Here is a 26467-nt window from a genome sequence, read left to right on the forward strand (position 1 = left end):
GACTTAAATATTTTCTTCAACTTCCACCTTAAATACACAACGTGTGTTGTTTATGCCATCAGATTTGGGATTTACTCCTTTATAATTTGTTAAATTATTTAATTTGTGGTTCTTATTTACTGTTGTTGCTTGGTTGGCTTCCCTCCTCATACAACAATTTTATTTTTGTTTTCACAATTATTTGGTGGGTAATGACTTCAAAAATGAAATAATTGTGAATTTAGTTCCAACCCAATTTGCTTTGTCTTGAATTCGTTGTCGATTTTGGGCAAAACTGTTGAAATTTTGATGTAGTTAACAGTTTGTATTGCTGAGTGCTGATGTATGGGTATGAATGTTAGGGTTTGAATTTTCCATTGTTTTCATTTTGCATAGGCTCTGTTTTTTTTTTTTTAAGGAGAGTGTGATTGCTTTGATGGTTAAGTTTCATCTATTTCATATCAAGCTGTGCTATTTCCTTTTCTTTTAGTTAGAAAGAGGTTGTTTGCACGTCACTTGTATGTATAGCATACATAGTAGAGCAATTTCATTCTTTTATACAATGCTTAGTTCATTGGAATAAAAGTGGAATGGAATGAAATCCTCATTCCTTAATCTCACTCATCCCAAGTAAATATTAAAAAGTAGGGCTCCCTTCATTTGATACCAATTTGGTGAAATGATTAGAACACTTCTTTCACCAAATTTGTATCAAATTTAAATTTAATAAAATATTTGAATCTAGTTAGAGATGGGCTTAGAAGAGAAGTTCGTATTGTACTGTTGAGTTCTTGTGAACTCAACAAATTATATATCATTCATATTCATAATCGACCTCTATGGTCTTGATTATTCCTTTATGTTTTAAGTTTAAATAGAGATGGAAGACAGAGGGTGGAAGCCGATTCTGCGCAAGCATAGTGGTAAGGGGGATAGAAACTCAGCTCTGGATAATGAGATACATACGATCTTTGTGGATAACCTACCAGAATCTATGGATCCAAAAGGGTTGTATAACATATTCACCAACTATGGGATTGTGAAGGATGTGTTCATCCCCAACAAAAGAAGAAAGTTAACTAGATCAAGATTTGGTTTTGTCCGCTATGCTTGTCCAGTGGCAGCGAATATGGCGGTTCAAAAAGCTCACGACATCTGGTGTGATAGCAGAGCTCTAAAAGTGAAAATAGCAAATTTTGTTCAAGGAAATGAGGAGAATCATAAATCACTAACCACACCAGTTGGAAGAAGAGTTATTGCCACAACTAGCAGAGCTCCAAATATGTTACAGATGGGAAAGTCTTATTTCCAAATATTGAGTGGACAAGGGATAGCATCAACTTCGAACATCAGTATACAAGCTTACGAGGAAGGTAATGGATGGCTGTACAGTATGATTGTTCGATTGAAACCTCAACATCTTGCGGTGAAGTTTAAAGAGGAATTAAAGAACAGAGGAATGGGAGATGTCCAGATTAGAGATGGAGGTGGAAGAGATATTGTGCTAACATTTGAGTCAGTAGGAACCATGAAAGAGAAGCTCAAATCACTGGAGGGGTGGAACCAGTCATGGAGCGAATCAGTCAAGGTATGGCAGCAGGGGATGATTCTTGACCAAGAAAGATTTGTTTGGCTTACTTGCTATGCAGTACCTCTGATTCTCTGGAGTAGCAAAACATTTAGTAGCATTGGAAGGTCGTGGGAGGAAGTCATAGGCATTGATAAGGACACATCCAAAATGAAGTCTTTTCACAGTGGGAAGGTAAGAATTGCGACCAAGTGTATGGAGTCCACAAACACAACAATCACCTTGTGTTGCAAGGGGATAGACTACCCAGTCAAAGTCTGTGAAGACCATGTGGTGATTTCAGAGGTGATATACAAGTAAGGGTGAAGATGAAGCTGATGGTAAGGAACAAATGTTATAATGAATAGCCCCAAATGGAAAATTCAATTTCAAATGGTAAGGAACAAGATCAAGAGCAGAGATTTGTTATGGAGAGCAAGAAGGATGAAGATGAAGCTGATGTGGAGGGCCACATTGGAGGTGTGCTGGACACCAATGGTGCTGAAGAGGTAGGGGCGCCAAGGGTAAGTCATGATGACCATACAACCACTGATGGAAAAGATAGGGAGCTAAGTATGTCTAGGGTTGAGGAGACTATCATGTCTATAGGTCAGTCAGACTGCTTGCAGAAGCAACCTGGAGGTAGAGGAGAAGCATGCGGGACTCAGTCAGTCAAATCATTGCTAAATCCTATACAGTTTCAAAATGTAGGTAACCAAATTATTAAATATGGGGTTGTTACTCCAGGTTTTATGAGGAGTCTTAGTGGGCCAGAGAAAGATGTACCTGGGCTTAATATAGAGGTGTTATTAAGTAAGGCCCATGTCATTGAGTGTGGAAACATTCTGGGTCGTAGATCATCTGAGTTAAGTGACCCAAAGGATCAACCAACACAGGAGGGTGAAGACTAAACCAGTAAGAGGAAGGTAGCCCAAGAAAGTGGGGATAAGGAGTCTCATGGAGTAGTAAACTGTAACACTGCAGTGGTAGATCAAAAAAAGAAAACCACCACAAAAGAGAAAGTAAAAGGGATGGCGAAATACCAGAGGAAGAAAAAAGGAAACGTACAAATTGAGGTTGGATCGGTCATGAACTTCAAGAAAGTGGCTATATTTAGGTCGGCAGCTGCAACTATTTCTTTCTCCATGGCAAGCAAATCGGGTTCTGGCCAGTTGCTCCTTAATGAGGTAGAAACATCTCTGCAGATTGGGAAGCTACTTGGGTTAAAATGTAAAGGTAAGGACGAGGAAGTGCTCAGTAAATTAATGGAACTGGAAGTTAAGGATAAGGAGGTGCTGGGTAAAAGAGGTAGTAAGGCAGATTAATTGTATCTGCTATGGTGTCTTGGAGTGTAAATTTGTTTTAATAAAGATCTTATCCTGGAACATTAGAGGGTTAGGCAAGTCCATTAAAAGGAGAAAAATCAAAAAACTTCTTTCTGAGAGGAAGGTGGATGTTGCACTATTTCAAGAAACAAAGAGACCTATTATCACTGAGGAGTTTGTCAGATCTTGTTGGCCTGGTGCTCAGATGGCATATATGGCTGTGGACTCAAAGGGTGCAACTGGTGGACTACTGTGTGTTTGGAATCCACAAGTGTTTCAACTTCTGGACTGCTGTAGTAATAGGAATTTTATCATTTTGTCTGGCACTCTCTTCACAAGTCTAGCATGTGTTATTGTAAATGTATATGGTCCACCTGATGGTGCTAGTAGGAAAGGGTTATAGGAAACTTTGAAGAATTTGAAGAGAAGTTTTATCAACCCTTGGTGCTTGGGGGGTGATTTCAATGAGGTTAGGAAATTAGCTGAGAGGGTGGGTTGTTCCCAAAGGAGTGGAGGTATGAAGGATTTCAATGAGCTAATTGATAATCTGGAGGTGTGTGACTTACCAATGTTGGGGAGAAAGTTCACTTGGTGTAATTCTCAGGAAGGTGCCAAATGAAGTAGGCTAGACAGGTTTTTACTTAGCCCAGATTGGTTGCAAAAGTTTAATTTTAAACAATGGGGATTACCAAGAAGGCTATCGGATCATTGTCCTATTTTACTGATGGAAGATGAGAGGGATTGGGGCCCAAAGCCATTTAGGTTTCTAAATGCCTGGACCCTTCATATGAATTTTAATATTTTTGTGCAGAAAATTTGGGCTGAATCTTATATAAATGGCTGGGTTGGATTCAAATATTTAAGGAAACTGAGATCACTTAAAGCAGCATTGAAAAGATGGAATCTTGAGGTTTTTGGTAAGGTGGACTTTAAACTCAAGCAACTGGAGGAGGAGTTACATGACTTGGATTTGGTAGCTGAACAAAGACTACTTACTGATGCAGAGAGATCTAGGCTTAGGGAGGTAAAAGGTGAAGCATAGAACTTGAGTAAAATGGTAGAATGGTTATGGTTGCAAAAGTCTAGAGCTAACTGGTTGTTAAAAGGGGATAGAAATATCAAAATTTTCCATTTCATGGCTTCCTTAAGAAGGAATAGGAATGCATTATGCTCAATTGAGGTTAATGGGGCCTTGAAAGAAGATCCGGAGGAAATAAGAATTGAAGTACTTAATCACTTTCAAAGGCAGTTTGTAGAATCATGGTTCAACAGGCCAAGCTTATCTGGTCCTTTTAAATCTATTGTGGATAAAGAGATGCGAGTTGCTATGGAAGCTGAGTTCACAGAATCTGAAGTTGTGGAAGCTCTTCATAACTGTGATAGTAACAAGGCCCCTGGGCCTAATGGTTCTTATGATGTTCCAGAAGTGCTGGCAAATAATTAAACGGGATGTGATGCAGTTCATGAGAGAGTTCCATACCAACTCAAAGTTGGTCCTTGGTATTAATAGCTCATTTGTAGCTTTGCTTCCAAAGAGTGAAAATCTTTCTTCTCTCAGTTACTTCAGGCCTATTAGTCTCATTGGATCATTGTACAAAGTGCTATCCAAAGTTTTATCCAGTAGACTTAAAGCAGTATTACCCAAGATCATTAGTGAATCTCAATAAGCTTTTATAAGGGGTCGAAATATTCTTGATGGCATCCTGGTTGCTAATGAGATAGTTGATGGTTGGAAGAAGAAGCAAAAGAAAGGCCTTATCTTAAAGCTCGATTTTGAGAAAGCATACGATTCAATTAATTGGGAGTTTCTCTTCTCCATGTTATCAAATTTTGGATTTGGCTCAAAATGGATCAAATGGATGAAGGAGTGTGTCTCAACTACCAAAGTCTCTATCCTGGTAAATGGATTGTAGCTGAGTTTAGTCCCCAAAGGGGGCTTAGACAAGGTGACCCTTTATCCCATTTTCTCTTTAACATTGTAGCTAGGGGCCTTATCATTCTATTACATAGAGCTATCCAGGCTGGATTGATTAAGGGTGCATCAGTTGGTTCAAATGACCTTATTATTACTCACTTACAATTTGCTGATGACACAATTTTGTTTTGTGAGGAAAAAAGGGAGGAGGTGCTTAATATCAAAAGAATATTGAGGTGTTTTGAAATTTTTTCTGGGTTGAAGATTAACTATCATAAGAGTGTAATGTGTGGAGTTGGAATTAATGAAGAGCTCACCAAAGATTTTGCTGCCATCTTGAACTGCTTTCATCATAGGTTACCTTTGAAGTATTTAGGGATGCCATTGGGTGCTAATCCAAGAAGAAGAAGGACTTGGCAACTTGTCCTTGATAATTTCAAATCAAAACTAGCTTCTTGGAAGAGAAGGCTCCTTTTCTTCGCTAGTCGGTTGACAATGATCAAGTCTGTGCTATCTTCATTACCAGTTTTCTACCTATCTTTGTTTAGAATGCCTGAAGGGGTAGCCAAGGAGATTGATAGAATCCAATCTAGATTTCTTTGGGGGAGTGATGAACTTAGAAGGAAAATTCACATGGTAAAATGGGAGGAAATCACCCAAAGTAAAAGTAATGGGGGTCTTCGCATTAGAAAGGTGAGAATCATGAATGGATATGTCTTCTTCTCAAATGGTGGTGGAGATTTGGGAGTGAATCTGGCTCTCTTTGTAAACAAGTAATCCTTAGCAAGTACCCACAGTTTGGTGGGTTTTGGTGACCAAGATGCAAATTCTAGGTTATCTATGGTGTGGAGGGATATTTTGGGGGTTGCTGTTAAGTGCCCTGAGTTGCTGGAGTTCTTTAAGGCCAACTCAAAGATCATTATTGGGGATGGGAGGCTCACAAAATTTTGGCTGGGTCTATGGGTTGGCAGGGACTGTTTAAAAAAATTATTTCCTAGATTATTCTCTGTGTCTATTCATAAAGGTGAATCAGTGGCAGTGGTTAAGAGCAGGAGTAATGGAAATGAGGAGTGGGATTTGGTTTTCAGAAGAGTATTGTTTCAATGGGAACTTGAAGAGTTGAGGAGGATGAAGGAGTTGTTACAAACTGCTCTAGATCTCAGGAATGGTGTGTTAGATGGGTTGTATTGGGCTACAAATAAGTTTGGTGTCTTCATTATTGCTTTTGTCTACAAGTGGAGTGAGCTACCTTCTACTTTGCTTGCAAATTAGGGGATCTCATCTGGAAGAATGCTGCCCCTCCGAAAGTGCAATTTTTTGGTTGGTTAGCATGGAAAGGGAGGATCAAGACTTCTAGTTATTTGTAAAGAATTGGAGTACTCAGTGCCAATTCTGATGCTAACTGTAATTCTGCAGGAATGAAAAAGAAACTGGCACTCATGTGCTGCTGTGCTATCCGTTTAGTTGGAGAGTTTGGCCCAATATTATTGGGTGGTGGGGTGTATCTTGGGTGCAGCCAGGGTCAGTGTCTGGACTTCTTCAGTGGTGGACTGGTTATAGATGCAAAAACAGACTGAAGGTACTCTGGAGGATAATCCCACTGCAGTGCTTTGGTCTGTATGGAAGCAAAGGAATGAAAACATTTTTTATGACTCACAGGTGGACTTGGAAAAGTTGTGTGAACTTATCAAAACACGGATTGCATTGTGGTTCAGAGCTTATAGTTCTTGTTTTTGTTATTCAGTTAATGATTTAGTGTTTAATTTGCAAAATGTGAAATTCTGCATCATGCACTGATGGGGTATAACCTGTGATGATGGGGTTTGTTGCTGCTAATGTGATGTTGTTGTTCTGCCTCTCTGGTTTATATTGTTGTTTTGTTCTGGTGCATCATGATCTGTTGGGGTATAACTTGTGAACACACTCTATTGCTAATGCTGGTTTACTGATGGGGTTTGTTGGAGCCTCTCTTGCTGTTGCAGCACTGTTGGGGTTTGCTGCTCTGGTTTATATTGTTGTTTTGTTCTAGTCTATTTTTCTATGTTCTGTTGCTCCTTCTGGTTTTGTTTTCTTTGTTGGTTTCTCACCAACTAGGAGGTTAGAGCTTTATTTAGCTCCAAGCTCCTCTTTATTGATTTATCTTTTCATACTTTGTATGGTTTTATCATCAATAAAGTCTTTCATTTTGCCGATCAAAAAAGATCATTCATATTCATATTTTCTAAGATCCTATTTATAGATCATTCATAAAACAAATCAAATTGATTACATAATTATTCTCATTTAATTTCATCACGTTTATTTTGAAAAGAAAAAACAACAGTGTACTTTAATTAATTTTTTTTCCCTTCTCATAATGAATAACAATACAACATTATTAAACTTAAATATTCACAGTTCATTTGGATAAATGTAAATTTTAAATTAAGAGATTTATTTTTTTTTTTTATGTTTTTTTATGACCGAAGATGTGATGGTTGTTCATAATTTATAGTGGTCATCATTTTAGTTATGGTTGAAAATAATTTGATTATGACATTTTATAATATCAATATTACAATGTCATAATTTGTATATGGTACATCCTTTTGTAGTGTGTATAATAGAAGGATTTATTTTAGGAGGATCCTTATGATTAGAAGAAAATTCTTGAATGGGGACACTAACACAATTTTAAAAAGGGATGCTATTGTAATGTTATAGTGTGCGCACGCGCGCACACACACAGATATATATATATATATATATAAAGGTATTAATATAATTATTTAAACTTTAAGGGGGCTCGTGACTCCGGTCACATGTTTATTCCGTCACTACTTGTCATCTAATTTTTTAAAACAAAAATGTAATAAAATTGTATAAATATAATTATTATATTAGTATAATTTTTTTTTTTTTAACAAATGATCTATATGCAAAGACCTAAAAATAAACTAACTGAATTATCAAAATAAATCTCATGATGGACCCATAAAAGTCCATCAATTCGGTCCACTCTTGTGAACACTTTAAAAATTTTAAAAACAAAACCAAGACAACCTAGCAATAAAACCACCCAACTCAAAACCACCAACAAATATAGATAGCTGCAGAAAAAAACAAAATAAGCCAATAACCTTTCTCAGAACCACCATTATTTTACTCTACACACCATTATTAAACAATGTACTTGGGGACTATATTTGCTTCTGGAGCTTTGTATCGTTTTTTTAGTGAACCAAATATAATACACATCATTTGTGTCAAGAATACACATGATTCCACTTCTATATTATAGTAATTCTCACGTTCTGATGATGTTTCAAGTCAAAGCAGTTCAATTTGTGGGGAGAAAATCTGGTTAAGTTTATGCACCCACTACTACAAATGCAAGGTCTGTGGCTCTTTTCGACTTCACCATCCTTTGAAACAGGTAAGTTTCGTTTTTGTATCTTTAATTTACTGAATTCTATTTATAATGCTTCATTACCTTTGTCAAAACTTGTACATTTCCTCATACTTTATCTATTGATTAATGATTCATAGGTTCCACATCTGACTCAATCAATGTTTCCACGACACCTCAAAGTATCGACAAAATGATTGCAACTGAGCCTTTCATTTTACCAGGTAAACCATGTTGTAGTTTTCGTGGAGCCAAAAAATATTCTCTTGAACCTGATGCTTTTTGCTGTTGTAGTGGACAAATTGTATTGTACAACAATAGAATTCCAAAAGACCTATATGATCCAACCATTGTTGCTCTTCTAATACACATTATGAACTTGAATCCATATTCTGTTTTCATCCGAAATTTGTGAGAAGTTCCAGACTTGCATGTTCATCGTATTGTTATCCAAGCCGATCCAACTTTAGATCTTCGAACTCATAATGCTCCTACAGCTTCTCAAGTTGGTTCGATATGGAAAGAAAACGACCAGGCTATAGAATGTAGAGAACGTGACATAATTGTGCAGAAACATAAAGGCCGATTTGAGAGGATTAGGTACTATTACAGCTGCCACGATCCTCTTCAATATCCAATATACTCTTTCCCTGAGGTGAGCTAGGATGGCATCAAGGAATTACCCAAATGCCCCAAAAAAATCTAGAGGCCAATCCTTAGTTTCGCCACGACAAGCTTCCAAAGCTGCTGACCTACTAGCGACAGAAGCTTCAGGTGCGCAATACAAATAGATTTTACTAATACACCTATTGTTCGTTAACTATTTCATGCTACGATCAGGCCGCCTCCTGCAACAATTTGCACTTGGAGAATCAAAGGGCGCTAATATTGGTCGAAGAGTTATTTTGCCAAGATCATTCATAGGTGGTCCTAGAGATCTTCGCAAGCGGTGCATTGATGCTATGACATTAGTGCAGTGGTTTGGAAAGCCAGATATATTCTTAACCATGACTTGTAATCCAAATTGGTCTGAAATAAAAAAAGAATTGCAACCAAATGAAAAAGCTCAAAATAGACTAGATCTTTTGACTCGTATCTTTATGAGCAAATTTGAACATTTAAAAAAGGAAGTGATTCAAAAAAAACTCTTTGGTCCTATTACAGCATTTACATATGTTGTTGAATTCCAAAAAAAGAGATTTACCTCATATTCACTTGCTTCTAATTTTGCAAAATAGACAAACTAAAGTCCCTTGAAAGTTTTGATTCATTTATATCTGCGAAGTTGCCAGACCCTATCAAATATCCCCATTTGCATTCAATGGTAGTGAAACACATAATGCACGGACATTGTGGTTTTTTAAATAAAACTAACGTTTGTATGAAAAATGGGTCCTGCAAAAATCACTATCCAAAGGGCTTCACTCCTACAACAACCATAGTAACAGACAAATATCTGATCTATAGGCATCGCAACAATGGCGAAGAGATAAAAGTTCGAGGTCATTTGTTAGATAATGCATGGGTTGTGCCTTATAACCCATATCTTCTTGCCAAGTTTGATTGTCACATTAATGTTGAGATTTGCTCTACTATTAAGGCCATTAAGTACTTATACGCATATATTTACAAAGGCCATGACAAATTAGCATTCAATGTACCTGAAGAACATGCTAATGAAGAAATTGATGAAACAGCTCAATACCAATTGGCAAGATGGATATCACCTCCTGAAGCAATGTGGCAAATATATAGATTTTTTTTAATGAAACTCACCCCACTGTGATAAACTTGCAATTGCACCTAGATGATTGTCAAATGGTTAGCTTCACAAACACTTCAAGTTTGAAATCCTTAGTAAACTCTGACAGAGTTCTTTGTAGTGAATAGAACAAACAACAAAGCCAAAGATGGGCAGTTTTTTATAGGGAATTTCCTGAAACATTTGTATGGGTTCCAACCGACAGATTCTGGTATGAAAGAAAACAACAAACCATTATAGGAAGAACTGTGATCACAAATCCAACTGAAGGAGAACGCTATTATTTACGGTTGTTGTTAAACCCCGTAAGAGGTCCAACATCATTTCAAAACTTGAAAACAGTCAACAAAATAGTATGTGAATCATTTAGACAGGCTGCTCTTGAACGTGGTTTACTCAAAGATGATGACAATCAACAAAAATGCCTAGGTGAAGCTACAAACTTCCAGATGCCTTCTTCACTAAGACAACTTTTTGCTACTATTCTTGCCTATTGCAATCCCAGTGATCCAAAAGCACTATTCTCAAAATTTGAAAAAGCTATGGCAGAACAAGCGATGTCACTTTCAAAGAACAAGCGCTGTACCAAGTGCTACAACATATCAATTCCACTCTTGAATCTATGGTGAGAAACATCCAACAATTTCATTTGTCTGATTTAGTTCTTCTAATAAATGAAAGAGATGTTACTTGCAAAGAAATTGAGGATGAGAAAAATAGTGGTATCTAAAGAAGATCCATCATGTGTATCGATGTTGAATGCAGAACAACAGCATGCATATTGTAGAATTATACAAGTTGTGCAATTAGACAAACCAGCATATTTTTTTATAGATGGACCCTGTGGCTGTGGGGAAACATTTCTTTACCGTGCACTATTAGCTACGGTCAGAACACAACAAAAAGGCTCAATTTGGGAAGTTGGTTATAAGTCGCGTTTTGGCTTTTTGCCAAAACGCAAAAAGTGACTTTTTTTGGCCATAAATTGATTTGGGATGTTGGTTATAAGCCAAAAGAAAAATTACGAAATTACCCTCCATAGATGGAAAATGAAAGGGTGAAAATGTGTAATTTTTTAAATTGGCTAGGGTTACTTTGGTCATTTCATTATGATTTGACATTATAAACAAATATTAATCAAAAAAGTCAAAAGTCACTTTTTATCAATTTCCCAAATCATTTGTCTAAAAAAGCCAAAAGATTGGTTAAAAGCCAAAAAGTCACTTTTTACCATCTTCCCAAAACAATCCAAAATTGCTCTCGCAGCAACTTCTGGCGTTGCAGCCTCCATTTTGCCAAATGGTCACACCCCCCATTCTCGATTCAAAATTCCCATAGATATTGATGGTACAAACTGTTGTAATGTTAGCAAACAAAGTGGTCTTGGAAAACTTCTAAAAGCTACTTCGCTTATAATATGTGATGAATCATCTATGGCAAGACAAGAGGCCATTGAGGCTATTGATAGACTTCTAAGAGACATAATAGATTCAAATCTTCTATTTGGCGGCAAAGTTATGGTTTTAGGTGGTGATTTTCGGCAAGTTTTACCTGTTGTTCCCAGAGCTACGAGAAGCGAATGCATAAATGCAAGCCTTGTCAAATCGAAAATTTGGCATTCATTACAAAAGATCATGCTTCAAGAGAACATGCGTGCTAGACATGATCCAATCTTCAGTTCTTTCTTGCTTCGCATTGGAAATGGATCAAAAGCTCAAAATTCTGATGGCAAAATCACATTTCCGTCATCTGTGATTCTTCTTTCTATTCAAACTGTGGATCCTCTTGAACAACTAATTGACTTTGTTTTTCCACATCTTCACAAGTATTCAATTGATGCCTTATCAATGATGGATTGTGCCATACTAAGTCCCAAACACGAAAGTATCGATGACATTAATAAATTACTGATCAAGAGATTTCCTGGAAATATGGAAGAATACTTGGGCATTGCTGAAACCTTTGATACAAGCCAACAAAGTCGATACGAAAACTTCTTGAAGTCTCTTTGCCCAGCTGGTTTGCCACCTCATAGACTGTTGCTAAAGAAAAATTGCCCAATTCTTTTACTTCGAAACATAGATCCTTCAAAGGGCTTATGCAATGGAACAAGATTAATTTGCAGTCACTTTGACAAGCATGTGATCATTGCTGAAATAGAGGTTGGTATTTGTAAGGGTAAGATTGTGTTCTTGCCTCACATACCTTTGCAACCTTCAGATGACAAGATGTAACCTGTTCAATTTACAAGGTGCCAATTTCCAATTAGATTGTGTTTTGCAGTGACTATTAACAAAGCCCAAGGTCAAACTTTAGACGTTGTGGGTACATATCTGCCGCAACTAGTTTTCTCCCATGGCCAATTATGTGTTGCGTTATCTTGAGCAACCAGCGCAGCTAAACGTTTTAGTTGAATCACCAAATTCTAATAATCTCGTTACTAATTGTTCAGAAAATGTTGTCTATCAGGAACTATTATCTTCAGCGCAATCCATTTGATTCTCTAAGAAAACTATATAGTAAGTATATTGCATACAAATAATCATTAGAATTAAACATGACTGCTGCATTAATCATTTGCTTACTGTACTTTGACTAAATAGTATATTTTCTTGGTCTTTCAAAAAGGCTACTGAAGAACATGCAATGGCCATTAAGGCATCTGGGAAGAAAAAAACCTGTGAGTTGTGCTCTCTTAACCACAATACCTAGCATAACTATGTATCCATTCCATTCAATAAAGTTACCTGACATAGCTATGCATATATATGTGATCACAATGCTTAATTGTAATATTGTCCATAGTAAAGTAATTTGCTCCTTCATTTTACTTTAAAATAGCAAGTTTGCAAGTAATAATTGAATGGAGCTGAATTTTTTGAGACATCTGTAACACAGCTGCATGTTTATGATGAACATCCACATACCTTATTTGCATTTTCAGTAGGGGCCTTGAGATTGATAACATAACTCTTGTGAATCTTCTCATATATAATCCAAGAAATCACTTACGTGAATGAGTTTTGCTTTATTGCTTTTTAGAGAAAAGGAGGACAAAAGACCCAAATCACAATGACTAAGCCAAGTAAGATTATTTGTGAAGGTCGTGAGCATATTTTTAAGTGACGTCTTGATTATTTGTATGGTTCTTTGTGAGTTTTGATTGCATTAAATAATTCTATCAACTCAATGTGCTGATGCAATAGTTTCTTGATAAATTCTACAACTACTACAATTCAATAATGTCAAGTACTTTATTCATTATTGGCATATATTCATAAATCTATCGAGTGATTAGTAGTTTTCCATTGCAAAATCAGAACCATGTTAATAGAATGTGTTTTTGATTTCTTTTATGAGAAATAAGTACATGTGGTAGCATCTTAGATAATTGAAAACATCTGGATTTGAGGGGGAAAAATAATTAAAAAATTGTTTTAAGAATTATGTTTTGATTTATAGGTTAGGATAAAATACATGGGAAGTAAACGAAGTTTGAGAAATGACAAAAAAATAAGATAAGGCAAAAAGTTTATCCTAGGAAGAAGCAAGGTAAACAAGTCAAACATATGAATTTTGCCTACTAGGATCATGCCCACAACATAGTTGATATTTTGCATATGAGACCCACATTAAATAAAGCATTGCAAGATCTTCTTTGATACTTCTCTTTCGAATTTTGGTTAGCATTCCATTTAACATATTCATATGGCTATCTGCTTCGGCATAATTGCTTCGTGACATATGATAGTGAGGATTCCAGTCATTTACCTTCTTTTTTCTTTTCTTATTTTTTGGGTGCAAACTACTGCTCTTCATTTCATCTTGCATTCTTTGCATCATTCAAGCAGAATGCTACTTAGAAATTTTCCCAATTTGATTGACAAGACTAACCTGTAACTATTCCTATTTCATGCTTTGAATGGGTAACATGATGGACCTTTTTCTTTTTTTATTGAACAAAGTGACATAATGGAGTTTGATCAGCTGATCTTTTGCTGTTCTGAGTTTTCTTCAATGTTTTCATTAGTAGACGCAAAAGATCAATCAGCCAGAATATTTATTTTGGTTCTGCATGATGTTGGGAAAAATGAAACATACAGTTTGAACTTTTGTATATATAATGTACCACATGATATGGTATTCACATATTTACAATTGTCATTTTGGTTGTGCATATTAGTATTGACACTTTTCTACCTTCTTTTATTAAATATAAAGACAAGTTTAAAAGAAACTTAGTTAATGAATTTTTTGTTTTCTAAATTCTATTTATAACCAATGAATTTTTGAACTTGCTTTTTGCTTCTCCTAAATTCTTTAATTTTAAATTCTGATTATTTTCATTTACTGGTGACAACGTTTACCAAACAAAACAGTCAAATGCAATCAAAAATATTTTCATCCCTTATAATGGGCATCATACCGCGTGCAACAATTCTTTTGTGTTTTTGTTCTGTTGACAAAGAAAATTTAATCACTTCAGATGTAATGAAAGCATGTCAATGTTTACATTTTGGCGGGTTTATGATGAGTATGGTTTTCCATATCACCTATGCTTTCTCAATTTCTATCCACCATGTAATATTTTCAGTAATGTATTACAGGGAACAAACATACAAGTGGCAATCTTTAGTGATGAGATTAAGGTTTTCCAAAACACTTTCCAATTGATCAAATCCAAAGGGTTCAACTGTGTCAAACTTTGAAATAGATCTTTTGTTAAATGTCATTAAACTATTGCCTTTTTTTTTGGGAAAGTAAATCATAAAATGAAAACAAAAAACTAACACAAGAATACAACATTAAACTATTGCCATGTATATTTTGGAAACATATTTTCCAAGTAGTTCGATGCATCTTCGGATAACAGCCCTAGGTGTTTGTTCGTTTGGTTTCACTTTTATGTGTAGCAAATTATTTATGAAAATAAGTGTAAGTATAACATTACCTCAAACTTTAAGAATGTCTAATATAACTAAGTCAAAGTTTTTTTGAATATCATGTTTTATGTTTTGTACCAGTGAAGTTGGAGTTTTTGACAATTATACAATTAAAAAACTCATATAACTGATCAATATGGAAGAGAGAGAAGGTGGATGGAACCCAGTACTACGAAGGAGAAAGAGCACGATTTGGCAGCGAGGATATCGATCGGAGCAAGGGTTAATCACCATTTTCGTGGATCATATCCCAGAGTCAATGGATCCCAAAGGATTGTTCAACCTTTTCAGTAAGTTTGGAATCGTTAAAGATGTGTTCATCCCAAGGAAAAGGAGACAAGCAACAAGATCTAGATTTGGCTTTGTGAGATATGATTGCGAGGTGGCTGCAGAGGTAGCAATACAGAAGACAGATGGTTTGTGGTGTGATAATAGGGCTTTGCAGGTGAAAAAAGCAGAGTTTCAAAAGACCCAAAGTTTTGATCCGAGGGAGCGGAGGAGGATAGGTATGAAAGAAGGCGGGCAGAGGATACAAAATCAACTGCAAGGGCAGCAGATTCAATTTCAGGGAGGAAAGAAATCATATGCCGAAGTATTGGTTAATGGTGGAGCTAGTGAAAGGGAGGAGGTGGTGATCAAGACATTTGAGGAAGGTAATGGGTGGGGTTATGAAAGCTTAGTGGTGACATTGCGCAATTTTTTCGCTTTCAAGGAGTTCAGAGCAGAGTTGTATAAAAGGGGGATGAAGGATGTGATTGCAAGGGAGTGTGGAGGCAGATTAGTAGTGTTAACCTTTAGCTCAGAACAACAAATGAAGGAAGGGAAGGTCAAGCTGAGTGTGTGGGGACAGGAGTGGTGTGATTCAGTTAAAGAATGGGGGGAAGGGCACTACGTGGAGCAGGAGAGGTGCGTTTGGTTGTGTTGTTTCGGCATTCCAATTAATCTTTGGAGTGTCACTACCTTTCGCAGCATAGCTAATCATTGGGGGACGATGATCCAACTTGAGGAGGATGTTAATAACCCTCAATCTTTTCAGCAAGGCCGAGTCCGAGTAGTAACGAGGTGTATGAAGATGATTAATACGGTGGTTCATTTGGAATGTAAAGGAACCCTGTATCCAGTAAGGGTCTGCGAGGAACTACCTCGCTGTTTATGTCCGAATTTAAGTTCTAGTCGGGGTAATGTTACTGGTTTCCCTCCATCCCCAGTTAATGAGGAGGTGGACCAACTATCCGGAAATGGAGACTGTAGGAGGTGTGTCCAGAAAGTTCCTGTACCAAGGGAGGAGGTAATGGGGGGAAGGTTCGCGGAGGAGAGCAGGGTGCTGGAGACAGAAATAGAGGGACCAGATATGGTGAATAAGGATGATGAAGGTCAACATGCAGAAGCAGAAGGTGTGCTACAGGGAGGCAAGGGGCATGCTAACGTAGGTGCATGTTCCAATGAGGAAGGTCTGTTTCAAGTTGTCAACTCACAACAGGTTATGATGAAAAACTTTCAAATTTCAAACGGGGTTCTTGGCTCTTCTGGGCCTTGTACAGAGAGGGGTGGGCTTGAGGAAGGCACATCAAAAATTAATCTTGAAGTAGTGCTTGAGGGATTGCATGTTGGGCCTTTGCCCAGTGGTTTAGACAACAGGGAGAGGCTGACAGTGGAAGAGTGTGTGGCCCAGCCCAGGTTTAAGCCCAATGTGTTTCAGTCCATACAGAATAATTTAGATAGATCTGGTGTTGAAAGCAGTAAAGTCCAGGAGGTTGCAGAGAAGGCAACATTCAACAATCGTAAAAAAGGCTTTGTCAACAAACAAAGGAGAGCACTAGGCAGTTTTGGGTTCCAAAGAGGTGCCATTTTCAGAGCCACGGCTGCAGCTGTAGCTTCCTCTTTGTCATCATCCCAAAATCAATCGGGGTGTAGTAGAAGGAATTTAATTGAAGAGGCAAAGTCAACTTTGAAGGTGGGAGCAATTCTGGGGCTGCAGTACCAGGGCAGAGAGCAAGACGTTGTGAACAAAATAGTGGAGCTTGAGGAAAATGATGTGGAAAGACTTGCCGGTGAGGCAAATAGAAGATAGCAGAATGTATTCTGGGGAAAAAAAGGGTGATAATTCAGTTTATCCATGCATATTTTATCTTGGAATGTTAGAGGGCTGAGTAGATTAGAAAAAAGGGGGAGAATAAAGCAGCTGGTGAGGGAGCGGAATGTGGATGTTTTATTATTGCAAGAATCTAAGAGAAGTTCGGTGGATGCTAGTTTTGTGAAGTCTTTATGGCCTTATGAAGAGATGGAGTTTATGGGAGTGGATTCGGAAGGTTATGCCGGTGGTCTTTTGAGCATCTGGAGGCCAGAGGTTTTTAAGCTTACTGACTGCTGTTGCAGTAAGAATTTCGTTCTCTTATCAGGTATATCTAGCCCTTCTTTTATGTGTACCATAGTCAATGTTTATGCCCCAAATGAAGGTGTAGCTAGGAGAAAGTTTTGGGAGGTCTTGATTGATGTTTTTCCCCACTATCCAAACCCTTGGTGTGTGGGGGGGGGGATTTCAATGAAATCAGATTCATTAGTGAGAGGAGAGGGTGCTCCAGGCGGGAGAGGGGGATGAAGGATTTTAATGAGTTTATTAACAAATTGGATCTATCAGATTTACCTATGATAGGTAGGCAGTTCACATGGTGCAATGCAGTGGAAGGGGAGAGATGGAGTAGGATTGATAGATTTCTACTGGATTCTAGGTGGTTAGAAATATTCTCCTTTAAGCAATGGGGTTTACCTAGATCAGTATCAGATCATTGCCCTATTCTATTGAAGGAAGATGAAAGGGATTGGGGACCCAAACCATTCAAGTTCTTAAATCCATGGTTAGCTCACCCTTCATTTATGCCTGCAGTCAAACAGATTTGGGAAAATAATCAGGTGTCAGGTTGGGCTGGGTTTAGACTCATGAGGAAACTAAGGGATTTAAGATCCCATCTAAGGATATGGAATAAGGAGGTGTTTGGAAATATTGACTCTCTATTAAAGTCTGCTGAGGAGGAGTTACATGAGTGGGATTTGCAGGCAGAGTCTGGGTCTCTGGATGATGCAGGTATTAGTAGTAGAAGAGAAGTTAGAAGTCTGGTATGGAAATTATGCAGAGATAAGGCAAGGTTGTGGCATCAAAAGTCCAGGGTGCTCTGGGCCCAAAATGGAGATAAGAACACTAGGTTTTTCCACATAATGGCTAGCAGTAGACAAAGAAAGAACTTGTTGGACTCAGTGTGCGTGGAAGGGGAGTGCTTGGAGGAACCTGCTCAGATTAAACAGGCTGTGGTGAGGCACTTTAGCAAGCAGTTTAAGGAGAGTTGGGCTGCGAGGCCAAAGCTTGCGGGCCCTTTTAATGTTATTAACTCAGAGGCAGCAGCTAAATTGGAGGCAGAATTCACGGAAGCTGAGATTTGGGTAGCTATTCAAGATTGTGATGGGAACAAGGCCCCCGGTCCTGATGGTTTTAATCTGGCTTGCATTAAAAAATGTTGGTCCATTATGAAAAGTGAGATTGTTCAACTGTTCCATGAATTTCACACTAATGCCAAGCTATCATATGGGATTAATAGCTCCTTCATGGTTCTTATCCCTAAAAGGGATAGTCCTTCAGGGTTAGGTGATTATAGACCTATTAGCTTGGTCAGTTCCATATACAAGATTTTGGCCAAGGTGTTGTCTAAAAGAATAAAGCTGGTTCTCCCAATGGTGATTAGTGAGGTGCAGTCAGCGTTTGTTAGTGGTAGACATATATTGGATGGAGTGTTGATCGCCAATGAAGTTGTAGATGGGTGGCACAGAGGTAGGAGGAAGGGAATTATCTTGAAGTTGGATTTCGAAAAAGCTTATGATTCGTTAAGTTGGGATTTTTTGTTATCTATGTTGGGGAATTTTGGTTTTGGGGCGAGGTGGATTAGGTGGATGAAAACTTGTGTTACAACAACCATGGTGTCTGTATTAGTTAATGGTTCACCATCGGTGGAGTTTCAACCACAGAAGGGATTAAGGCAAGGTGACCCTCTATCTCCCTTTTTGTTCATTATAGCGGCTGAAGCCCTTAATCTTTTGTTGGGTAGGGCTATTGAGAAGGGCTTATTTAGGGGAACATCAGTAGGGTCTAATCCGATGGGCATCTCTCATCTTCAATTTGCTGACGACACCATCATTTTTTGTGAAGGAGGCATGGAAGATGTCATTAATATTAAAAGAGTTTTGAGGTGTTTTGAGGTGATTTCTGGATTAAGGATTAATTTCCACAAAAGTGTGGTTTGTGGGGTGGGTTTTACTGAAGATCAGACCAAGGAGTTCGCAAAGGTGCTCAACTGCCTACCTAATAAATTGCCAATTAATTTTTTAGGCTTGCCTCTCGGAGCAAATCCTAGAAGGAAGAGCACTTGGGATCCTAGGTGGCTTGGGCATAAGGGACTTAGGTGTGGTCAACGAATGCTTGTTACTAAAGTGGTGGTGGAGGTATGGAAGTGAGGATACAGCTCTGTGGAAAGACGTAATTTGCTCTAGGTATGGTAAAAGTGGTGGGGGATGGTCTCCTGCATTGAATCATCCAGCAGGGATCTCACGGGTTTGGAAAGATATTTCCCAACTTTCGTCGGTTAATCAGCAATTGGGAGAATTTTTTGGAGAACAGGTTCAAATAGTTGTTGGCAATGGGAGGAGGATAAAGTTTTGGTATGATCCATGGTTAGAGGGCAGAGGGCTGAAGGCTGAATTTTCTAGGCTGTTTAGTTTATCCATAGAGAAGGAGGATACCCTACAGCAGATGTGTGCAAAGAGTGGTGCCTCAGGTAGGTGGCAGCTTCAATTCAGAAGGCCCCTACTAGCTTGGGAGGAAGAGGAGCTGCAGAGGCTGGTAGGTATGCTGTTATTCACTCCTAGGCTTAGAGATGGGGTTGAGGACTCATGTTCATGGTTAGCAGAGAAGTCGGGTCAGTTCACTGTTGCCTCTGTATGGAGATGGAGGGCTGCAGCTAGTGGGAATAATCTAGTAGTCCCAGCAGGAGTTTGGGAGAGTTTGGCCCCTCCAAAGATGCAATTTTTTTGTTGGTTGGCTTGGCGTGGCAGAGTTAAAACTTCATCATTCCTTCAAAGAATAGGGGCTGCTCATTTGGGTGCCAGCAACTTGTGTGTTTTTTGCCAAGCGGAAGTGGAAACTGTTGAACATGTGCTTCTGATGTGTCCTTTCGTATGGAAGTGCTGGTCTCACATGGTTGAGTGGTGGGATCAGTCATGGGCAATTCCAGGTTCTATACAAGGCCTGGTGCAGTGGTGGAATGGGGGCAGACATAATCTCAAGTCCTGGGTACTCAAAGTTTGGAAGATTGTTCCCTCTGTAGTATTATGGTCAGTTTGGAGGTTGAGAAACCAATGCTTATTTAAGGATGCCATTCCTAATATACAAGCTCTTTGCGAACAAGTGAAGGTGCAGGTAGCTTTGTGGTCCAAATGGCACTTGAAGGTGGAGTATTCAGTCCATGATTTAGTGTCCAACCTCTACCAGATCAGATGGCAGTAAGGTTCAAAGCAGTAGTAGGTTGAGGTCAAAGCAGTAATAGGTTGAGGCCAGTAAGGTTCAGATCAGTAGAAAGAAATTAAATAATCCTCAACCTGCAGTTAGTAGGTGGGAGTTTGGTTCTGATTTGTGTGGTTGAAGTGGGCTGGAGTGGGGTGTGTATTTTGTCTTGCTGATATAGTGGTTGTTCTGAATTATGTTTAGGTATGCATTAAGGTCGGATGGCTTGGGCAGAGGAATTGGCTTGTTCTATTTGGTCTGCTGGGTATACTTCTGGATGGTTGTAGTGCCCAAAAACAGGAGTCATGCTGCTGGTGTGATCTGTGATGGCTTTGGGCTGCATTGGTCTACTTCTGGCCTGCATTGGTCTACTGATCTGCTGGGTATACTTCTGGATTGCTGTAGTGCCCAAAAAACAGGAGTTAGGCTGCTGGTGTGCCCTGTGCTGGCTTTGGGTAGTGGGCTGCATTGGTCTACTGGTTTGCTTGCTATTTGGTCTACTGGTCTGCATTGGTCTACTGGTTTACTTCTATTTGGTCTGCTGGATGCCCTGCTGGTATGTAACAAGATTTTAACTCTGCTGTGCCGGTGCTACTGGTTTGCTTGCTTCTGGACGGCTGGATAGAACAGATTCTGATCTGTAAGGGTGGTGCATTCTGATCTGTTTGACCTGCTGTGTTGAATCTGGTTTGGGTTGGACTGAGTAAGATGCAGATGGAAGGCTGCAGATCTGTGTTGTTTTGGATTTTGGTTTGCTGCTTTGGTGCATAGGATTGCCTCATACCAGCTGTGTATAGCAGTTGGCTCTTTGCTCCTTTAGTTTAGTCTATCTGTTACTTGCTTCCTTTCTTGTTCTCTCTTGTTGGTTCCTCACCAACTGGCGCTTGGTGCTTTTTTAGCACCAAGCTCCTCTTTATTGATGTAATATTGCTCTTTGTATGTTCATCAATAAAGATTTTTCTTTTGCCGATCAAAAAAAAAAAACTAAGTCAAACTTCAGAACTTGTTTTATTACTCAAATCAAACGCAGGTCCTCTACAAAAAAACAGATTTACCTAATAACAATAAACACATTAGCTTATTTCATTTATCTCTTAAAATATGAATAATCAAATTTTCAAATAATATTTTTTTTAACAAAACAATTACAAATTAGTCACAAAATTTATAACTATTAATAATTAAAACCAGACTTTGTTTGGTTTCCATTTTAAAAAATTACTTTTAAATGAATATTCGTTTGTCTTTATTGATTTTTTAAAATATTTTATTCAATTTTTTTTACTTTTTAAATACATCAAAATTAGACATAAATAGTATTCGGATATAAATATTCGAACAAAAGTCAAATGTTCATAATTTTAAATCCAAACATTTGACATTCATTCTAAAATTTTTATCTAAACAACAACTGTGGCGTGTACTGAAAGTTCATATAGTGTGCAAATAAACTTTTCGATCATTTTTTTTTTAATTTTATAAAAAGGATAATGTCTCCATGTTTTCGCTAACAGTTAGATAAAAAGACTTCTTATTTTTTTAAAATAACATGAAATGAACAATTCAAAACATATCCAATTAATTTGACTTTTTTAATAGATGATATGCTCAACCAACCCTATAAATAAACCTTTCAATTTATTTAATCTTTCTCTCCATTTACTTCTAAAAATGAGATTTTTTAAATAATAATAATTTCAAATAATTTTTAATTAATTGAAATGAAACTGAAGGCTGTTAAATTGGAATGAAATTATCCTTCTTTAACCTCTGTCAAATAATCATTCTACAATATTTTACTTCAATTAAAGCAAACACCATAAAAAAAAATTAAAAAACCTATGCAAGCCGCCTGTGCCTTGGGCCTAATTAACAAGAAAAAAGGGAACTACAAAATAAACAAAAAGTCATCTAAACATCAATTTTAAAAAATCAAATGAAATAGACCTGGGTTTTTTTTCATAAATTTGTAATAAATTAAATTATGAGTTTTTAATTTTATGAGAATTGACTATTTTAGTTGACACAATTAAAATATTAACAAATAAAATCTCACATAACATAAATTTTAGAAATCATTAAAAATGATTTTTGAAATTTTTCATCTTTTGCAAATAAATAAAAAATAAAAAATGAAATCAGAAATCATAACAACTATTAGTTTAAGTTGTTATTACTATTTCTATATATTTGCATTCTTATTATAAATAAATATATATACGAGTAATGCTATAATACTATTGGCTATATATTTTGTACGTGCCAATCACAGTTCAACACGTGGCAGAATGAGGACAATACGAGAAGACAATTCAAATCTTCAATTGTAATTACACACGTGGCAGTTACTATTGGTTATGGTGGATCTGCATAGCACTAGATTAGCAAAGAGTTGCGAGATGACGTGGCTTTAACGGTTATTCCTATATTTGAATTCAAAATTAAGAGGGAAGCCCAACTGCAGATATGGCGTAGTGGAGCTAACTGTGAGGAAGCATGATCAGCAATCATGAAAGGATGATTCGACGGTTAGAAGCTTATTTCGACGGTTACCACAAGACAGTATAAATAGCAGAGAAGGCCTCAGAATGATGGACGAACTAAGATCCAAATACCAGTTTTATCTTCTTTATTTTTCCTTCCAGTATTAACATTTCTTGTTCTTTACATTTCTGTACTTCAAATTCATGTACTATACTTCGTTCATAGGAGTAGTTTCAAAGTAGTTTGTTACTGCAAACCTCTACGAGGCTGAATCGGATCATTGTAAGTCTTTCATTTTACTTAATGAAATGCTACAATTATTCTTCATTTTGATTGTTATCTGCTTAATTCTCCTAAATCAAGCCACCAATAAAAGTCCTCTTCATTGAGATTGAAAGAACTAAACCCAATCGTCTGATAATTTGTTGGCAATTAATCTTTTGTAAGAACTGATTGATCCTTGCTGGCACACTCAAAATTACAAAAATAACCTTCGAAAGCCAAAAAGCCAACATATATTTTTGGCACGCCCAGTGGGACTAATTGAAATGGCTAGACGTAGGAGACAAGGAGAAATTGAGCGCCTGGAAGAAGGTGCAGAAGAAGAGGTAGAGATACCTAATCTAGCGAATAATGTGATAACACATCCTGTGGAAGTACTTGCCTTATTAGAACCCATGGTCGAACAAACCAGCACTTCAGAACAAATACGACATGTTCAAAATATTGGACGAGGCCATGGAATTGGACCATCCACTGTCCCATCTACTCAGCCAATAAATCTATGAGGAGGCTTGATAGATGCTATGGGACAACAGTTAATGAACACAATGGAAAGGTGGGCAGTATCCTTTATGGATCGAATGAATACTCATCAACCAACTAACACAAGGCATGTAGAGGAAAATGTCTCTCAGCAAAGATTGGCTAGAGATAAACAGCCTATGCAAAGCAATGGACATACTAATGGTCAAAGTTCAGAAAGACCAGTACCTCAGTCTTGGTATGAGCCTCTTTCGAGGCCTGTGATTAATCAAAATGCCTCATTTCTTAACAGTGAAGCCATACAAATTGGTGGATCTGAGCCAACACAAGAGAATGGCATAAGAATGTTCCCAAATCCCATGTTCGAAGCCATACCTAACACAAGGGGGTTCACTAATCCTCTATTCGAATTTACACTCGGGGGGTTGGAAGGATTTCCTGCACTTTGAAGAGAAACAACACCTGTTCCAACACCTTTTGCAGGACCTTTCGCAGGACAGGCTCGGAGGGGTCACCCATACCCTCAACAGCAACCAACCAGTCCCAAATATACCTCCCTACGGACCAAGAGGACCTCAAGCACAAGGTTGCCCACCAAATCCTGTATTTGCTCCTCCAATAGTGGTTCAACAAGCACAAAATATGGTCCCTAGGGACCAAATTGCTGATATTGTTAGAGAGATATATGGACCAATGTCTCGGGGGGTTCAAACTCCTGTATATAGGAAACCATATCCAGAATGGATAGATAGATTACATGAATACCCAAGAGGGTTCAGAATACCAGATTTTGGTCTTTTTTATGGAAATGAAAACCAATCAACGGTAGAACATATTGCTAGGTTTGTTGCTCAATGTGGTAAATTTACCAATAATGACTACATGAAGTTAAGACTGTTCCCAAATTCTTTAACTGGGGTAGCCTGTATATGGTACATTAATCTAACCCCTGGCTCTATTCAGACTTGGCAACAAATGGAAGAGGCGTTCCGCGCCCAATTCTTCCAAACGGAGCCAGAAGTTTCTATGGCAGACCTGGCAAGATTGAGTCAGAGTCCTGATGAGAAGGCTGCTCAGTTTATTGCCAGATTCAAAAGGGCACGAAATAAATGTAAAGTCATTTTGCCAGAGCCTAAATTTGTAAGATTGGCTTAGAATGGCTTAGAATTTAGGCTGCGAAAGAAGTTCGATTCAACTGAGTTTCGAGACTTGGTAGAATTGACCTATAAGGTGTCCAGGTATGAGTCATTACTCGAAGAAGAGCAAGATCGAAGTAATGTATCATATAAGACATATTATAAAGATCCTAACTATAAGATTGATGCAGCAGAAATCATAGGAAAGGAGCCTGTGATTTGTGAAGCATTGATTCATAAAGACACCAGAATTGATCAGCAGTTCAAAAAGAAAGACCTTCATAGAAAATATTCTTTCGATTTAACAAAAGCAGATGACATTTTTGATCATTTGCTTACTGCGAATTTCCTAAAGTTACCAAAAGGAGTCAAGATTCCATCTCCAAAGGAACTTAAAGGAAAAATATATTGTAAATGGCATAATTCTTGGTCACACTCAACTAAAAACTGCATTGTTTTTCGAGACAGGGTCCAAGAACAAATTTGGAAAGGAAGTTTAAAATTCCCGACTAAAGCAGAAAAGACTATGGGGATTGACACTAATCCGTTCCCAGAAATCAGAGAAGTTGCAACCAATGTTATTGTGTCAAACTTCTAGAATTTATCCTTGAAAGAATTAGAAGAAGTCAATGTGCAAATGCATGTTGCCAACAAAAATACTGTCAAGAAAGATGCCAGAAGCTCACCAACTGTTGGATAGGGCTCTGCAAACCAAAGGGAAGACTCTGATGAAGAAGCACTGAATGACGATTCTTTGGAGGCAGCAGTCATGCAAAGAATGTGTCCCAGGTGCAGGTTGAGCTACAAGTGGTTGAAAGGGCTTCCAATTAATGGGAAGCAATATTACAAGGATGTGCAAAGGCGTCCTAAACCAACCAGTGCTTATAACAAAAGGCCATATCCAGCCGGTCTTAGACAGCAACCATTCTTGGTTGAACCAACAGCCACCAAAATGTATTCTAAGGGCAAGAGGCCTCTACATGAGGTCAGACCACCCAACTATTACAGAATGGAGGGCAACCATCTGGCAAGGAGACTGGAAGCAGGCTTAAAGCAGGGGACCAAAGACAGAGAAAGGCATGGGACCAGAGACAGAGAATGGCCTCCCAGACCAGCCACACACAAGATAGACAGCAACCACCCTCACAGAAGGCCTAAGTTAGGCCCGAGACAAAGAGGCAAAACCAAGCAAGATTCTCCACAGACAACTTCGAAGCTAGCTTTGAAAGTAGAAAGAATCAGTTCATCGATTGAGCCAGTAGGATCATGGGTACCTGGGGTGCCAAATTGGTTTGTAATGCAGAACAAGCCAAGGGAAGTACCTACCTAGAGAAATGTTGCTAGCGATCAAGGTAGAATGGTTAAACCACCCTTGGTGGCTCCAAACAATTGGGTGTTGCTGAAGCACCCAAAAACAAATGAACCATATATGGTTCCAGTAATTTCTAGATCCCAGAGAAGGAAGATCCAACGGAGGTATACTCAATACCAGAAGGATTTGAAGGAGAGCGGGGAAAGTTCTTTAATGGCTCAGTCAATGAGCCAGATAGAAGGAAAAGAGGGTCCAAAATTGGACCATAATCCAAAATCAACTCCCCAGAATAAAAGAAATGTCAGCAGGGAACAGTTGGCCAAAGTTCACTCTGAATTAAAAGCCA

General features: G+C 38.0%; 1 protein-coding gene across 1 annotated transcript; it reads left to right on the plus strand.

Annotated features, from left to right (window-relative positions):
- The first annotated feature begins 16995 nt into the window (after positions 1 to 16995).
- Positions 16996 to 25509, plus strand: LOC145816728 (uncharacterized). The gene is made up of 7 exons (XM_082912674.1): positions 16996 to 17278; positions 17518 to 19211; positions 19255 to 20340; positions 20629 to 20738; positions 20830 to 20980; positions 24829 to 25023; positions 25408 to 25509. The coding sequence occupies exons 1-7, from the start codon at positions 16996 to 16998 to the stop codon at positions 25507 to 25509; spliced, it is 3621 nt and encodes a 1206-aa protein (XP_082768800.1).
- Positions 25510 to 26467: the final 958 nt, after the last annotated feature.

The sequence above is a fragment of the Camellia sinensis genome, chromosome 2 (assembly GCF_055761805.1).
Source record: "Camellia sinensis isolate YWXY chromosome 2, ASM5576180v1, whole genome shotgun sequence".
NCBI classification, from domain to species: domain Eukaryota; kingdom Viridiplantae; phylum Streptophyta; class Magnoliopsida; order Ericales; family Theaceae; genus Camellia; species Camellia sinensis.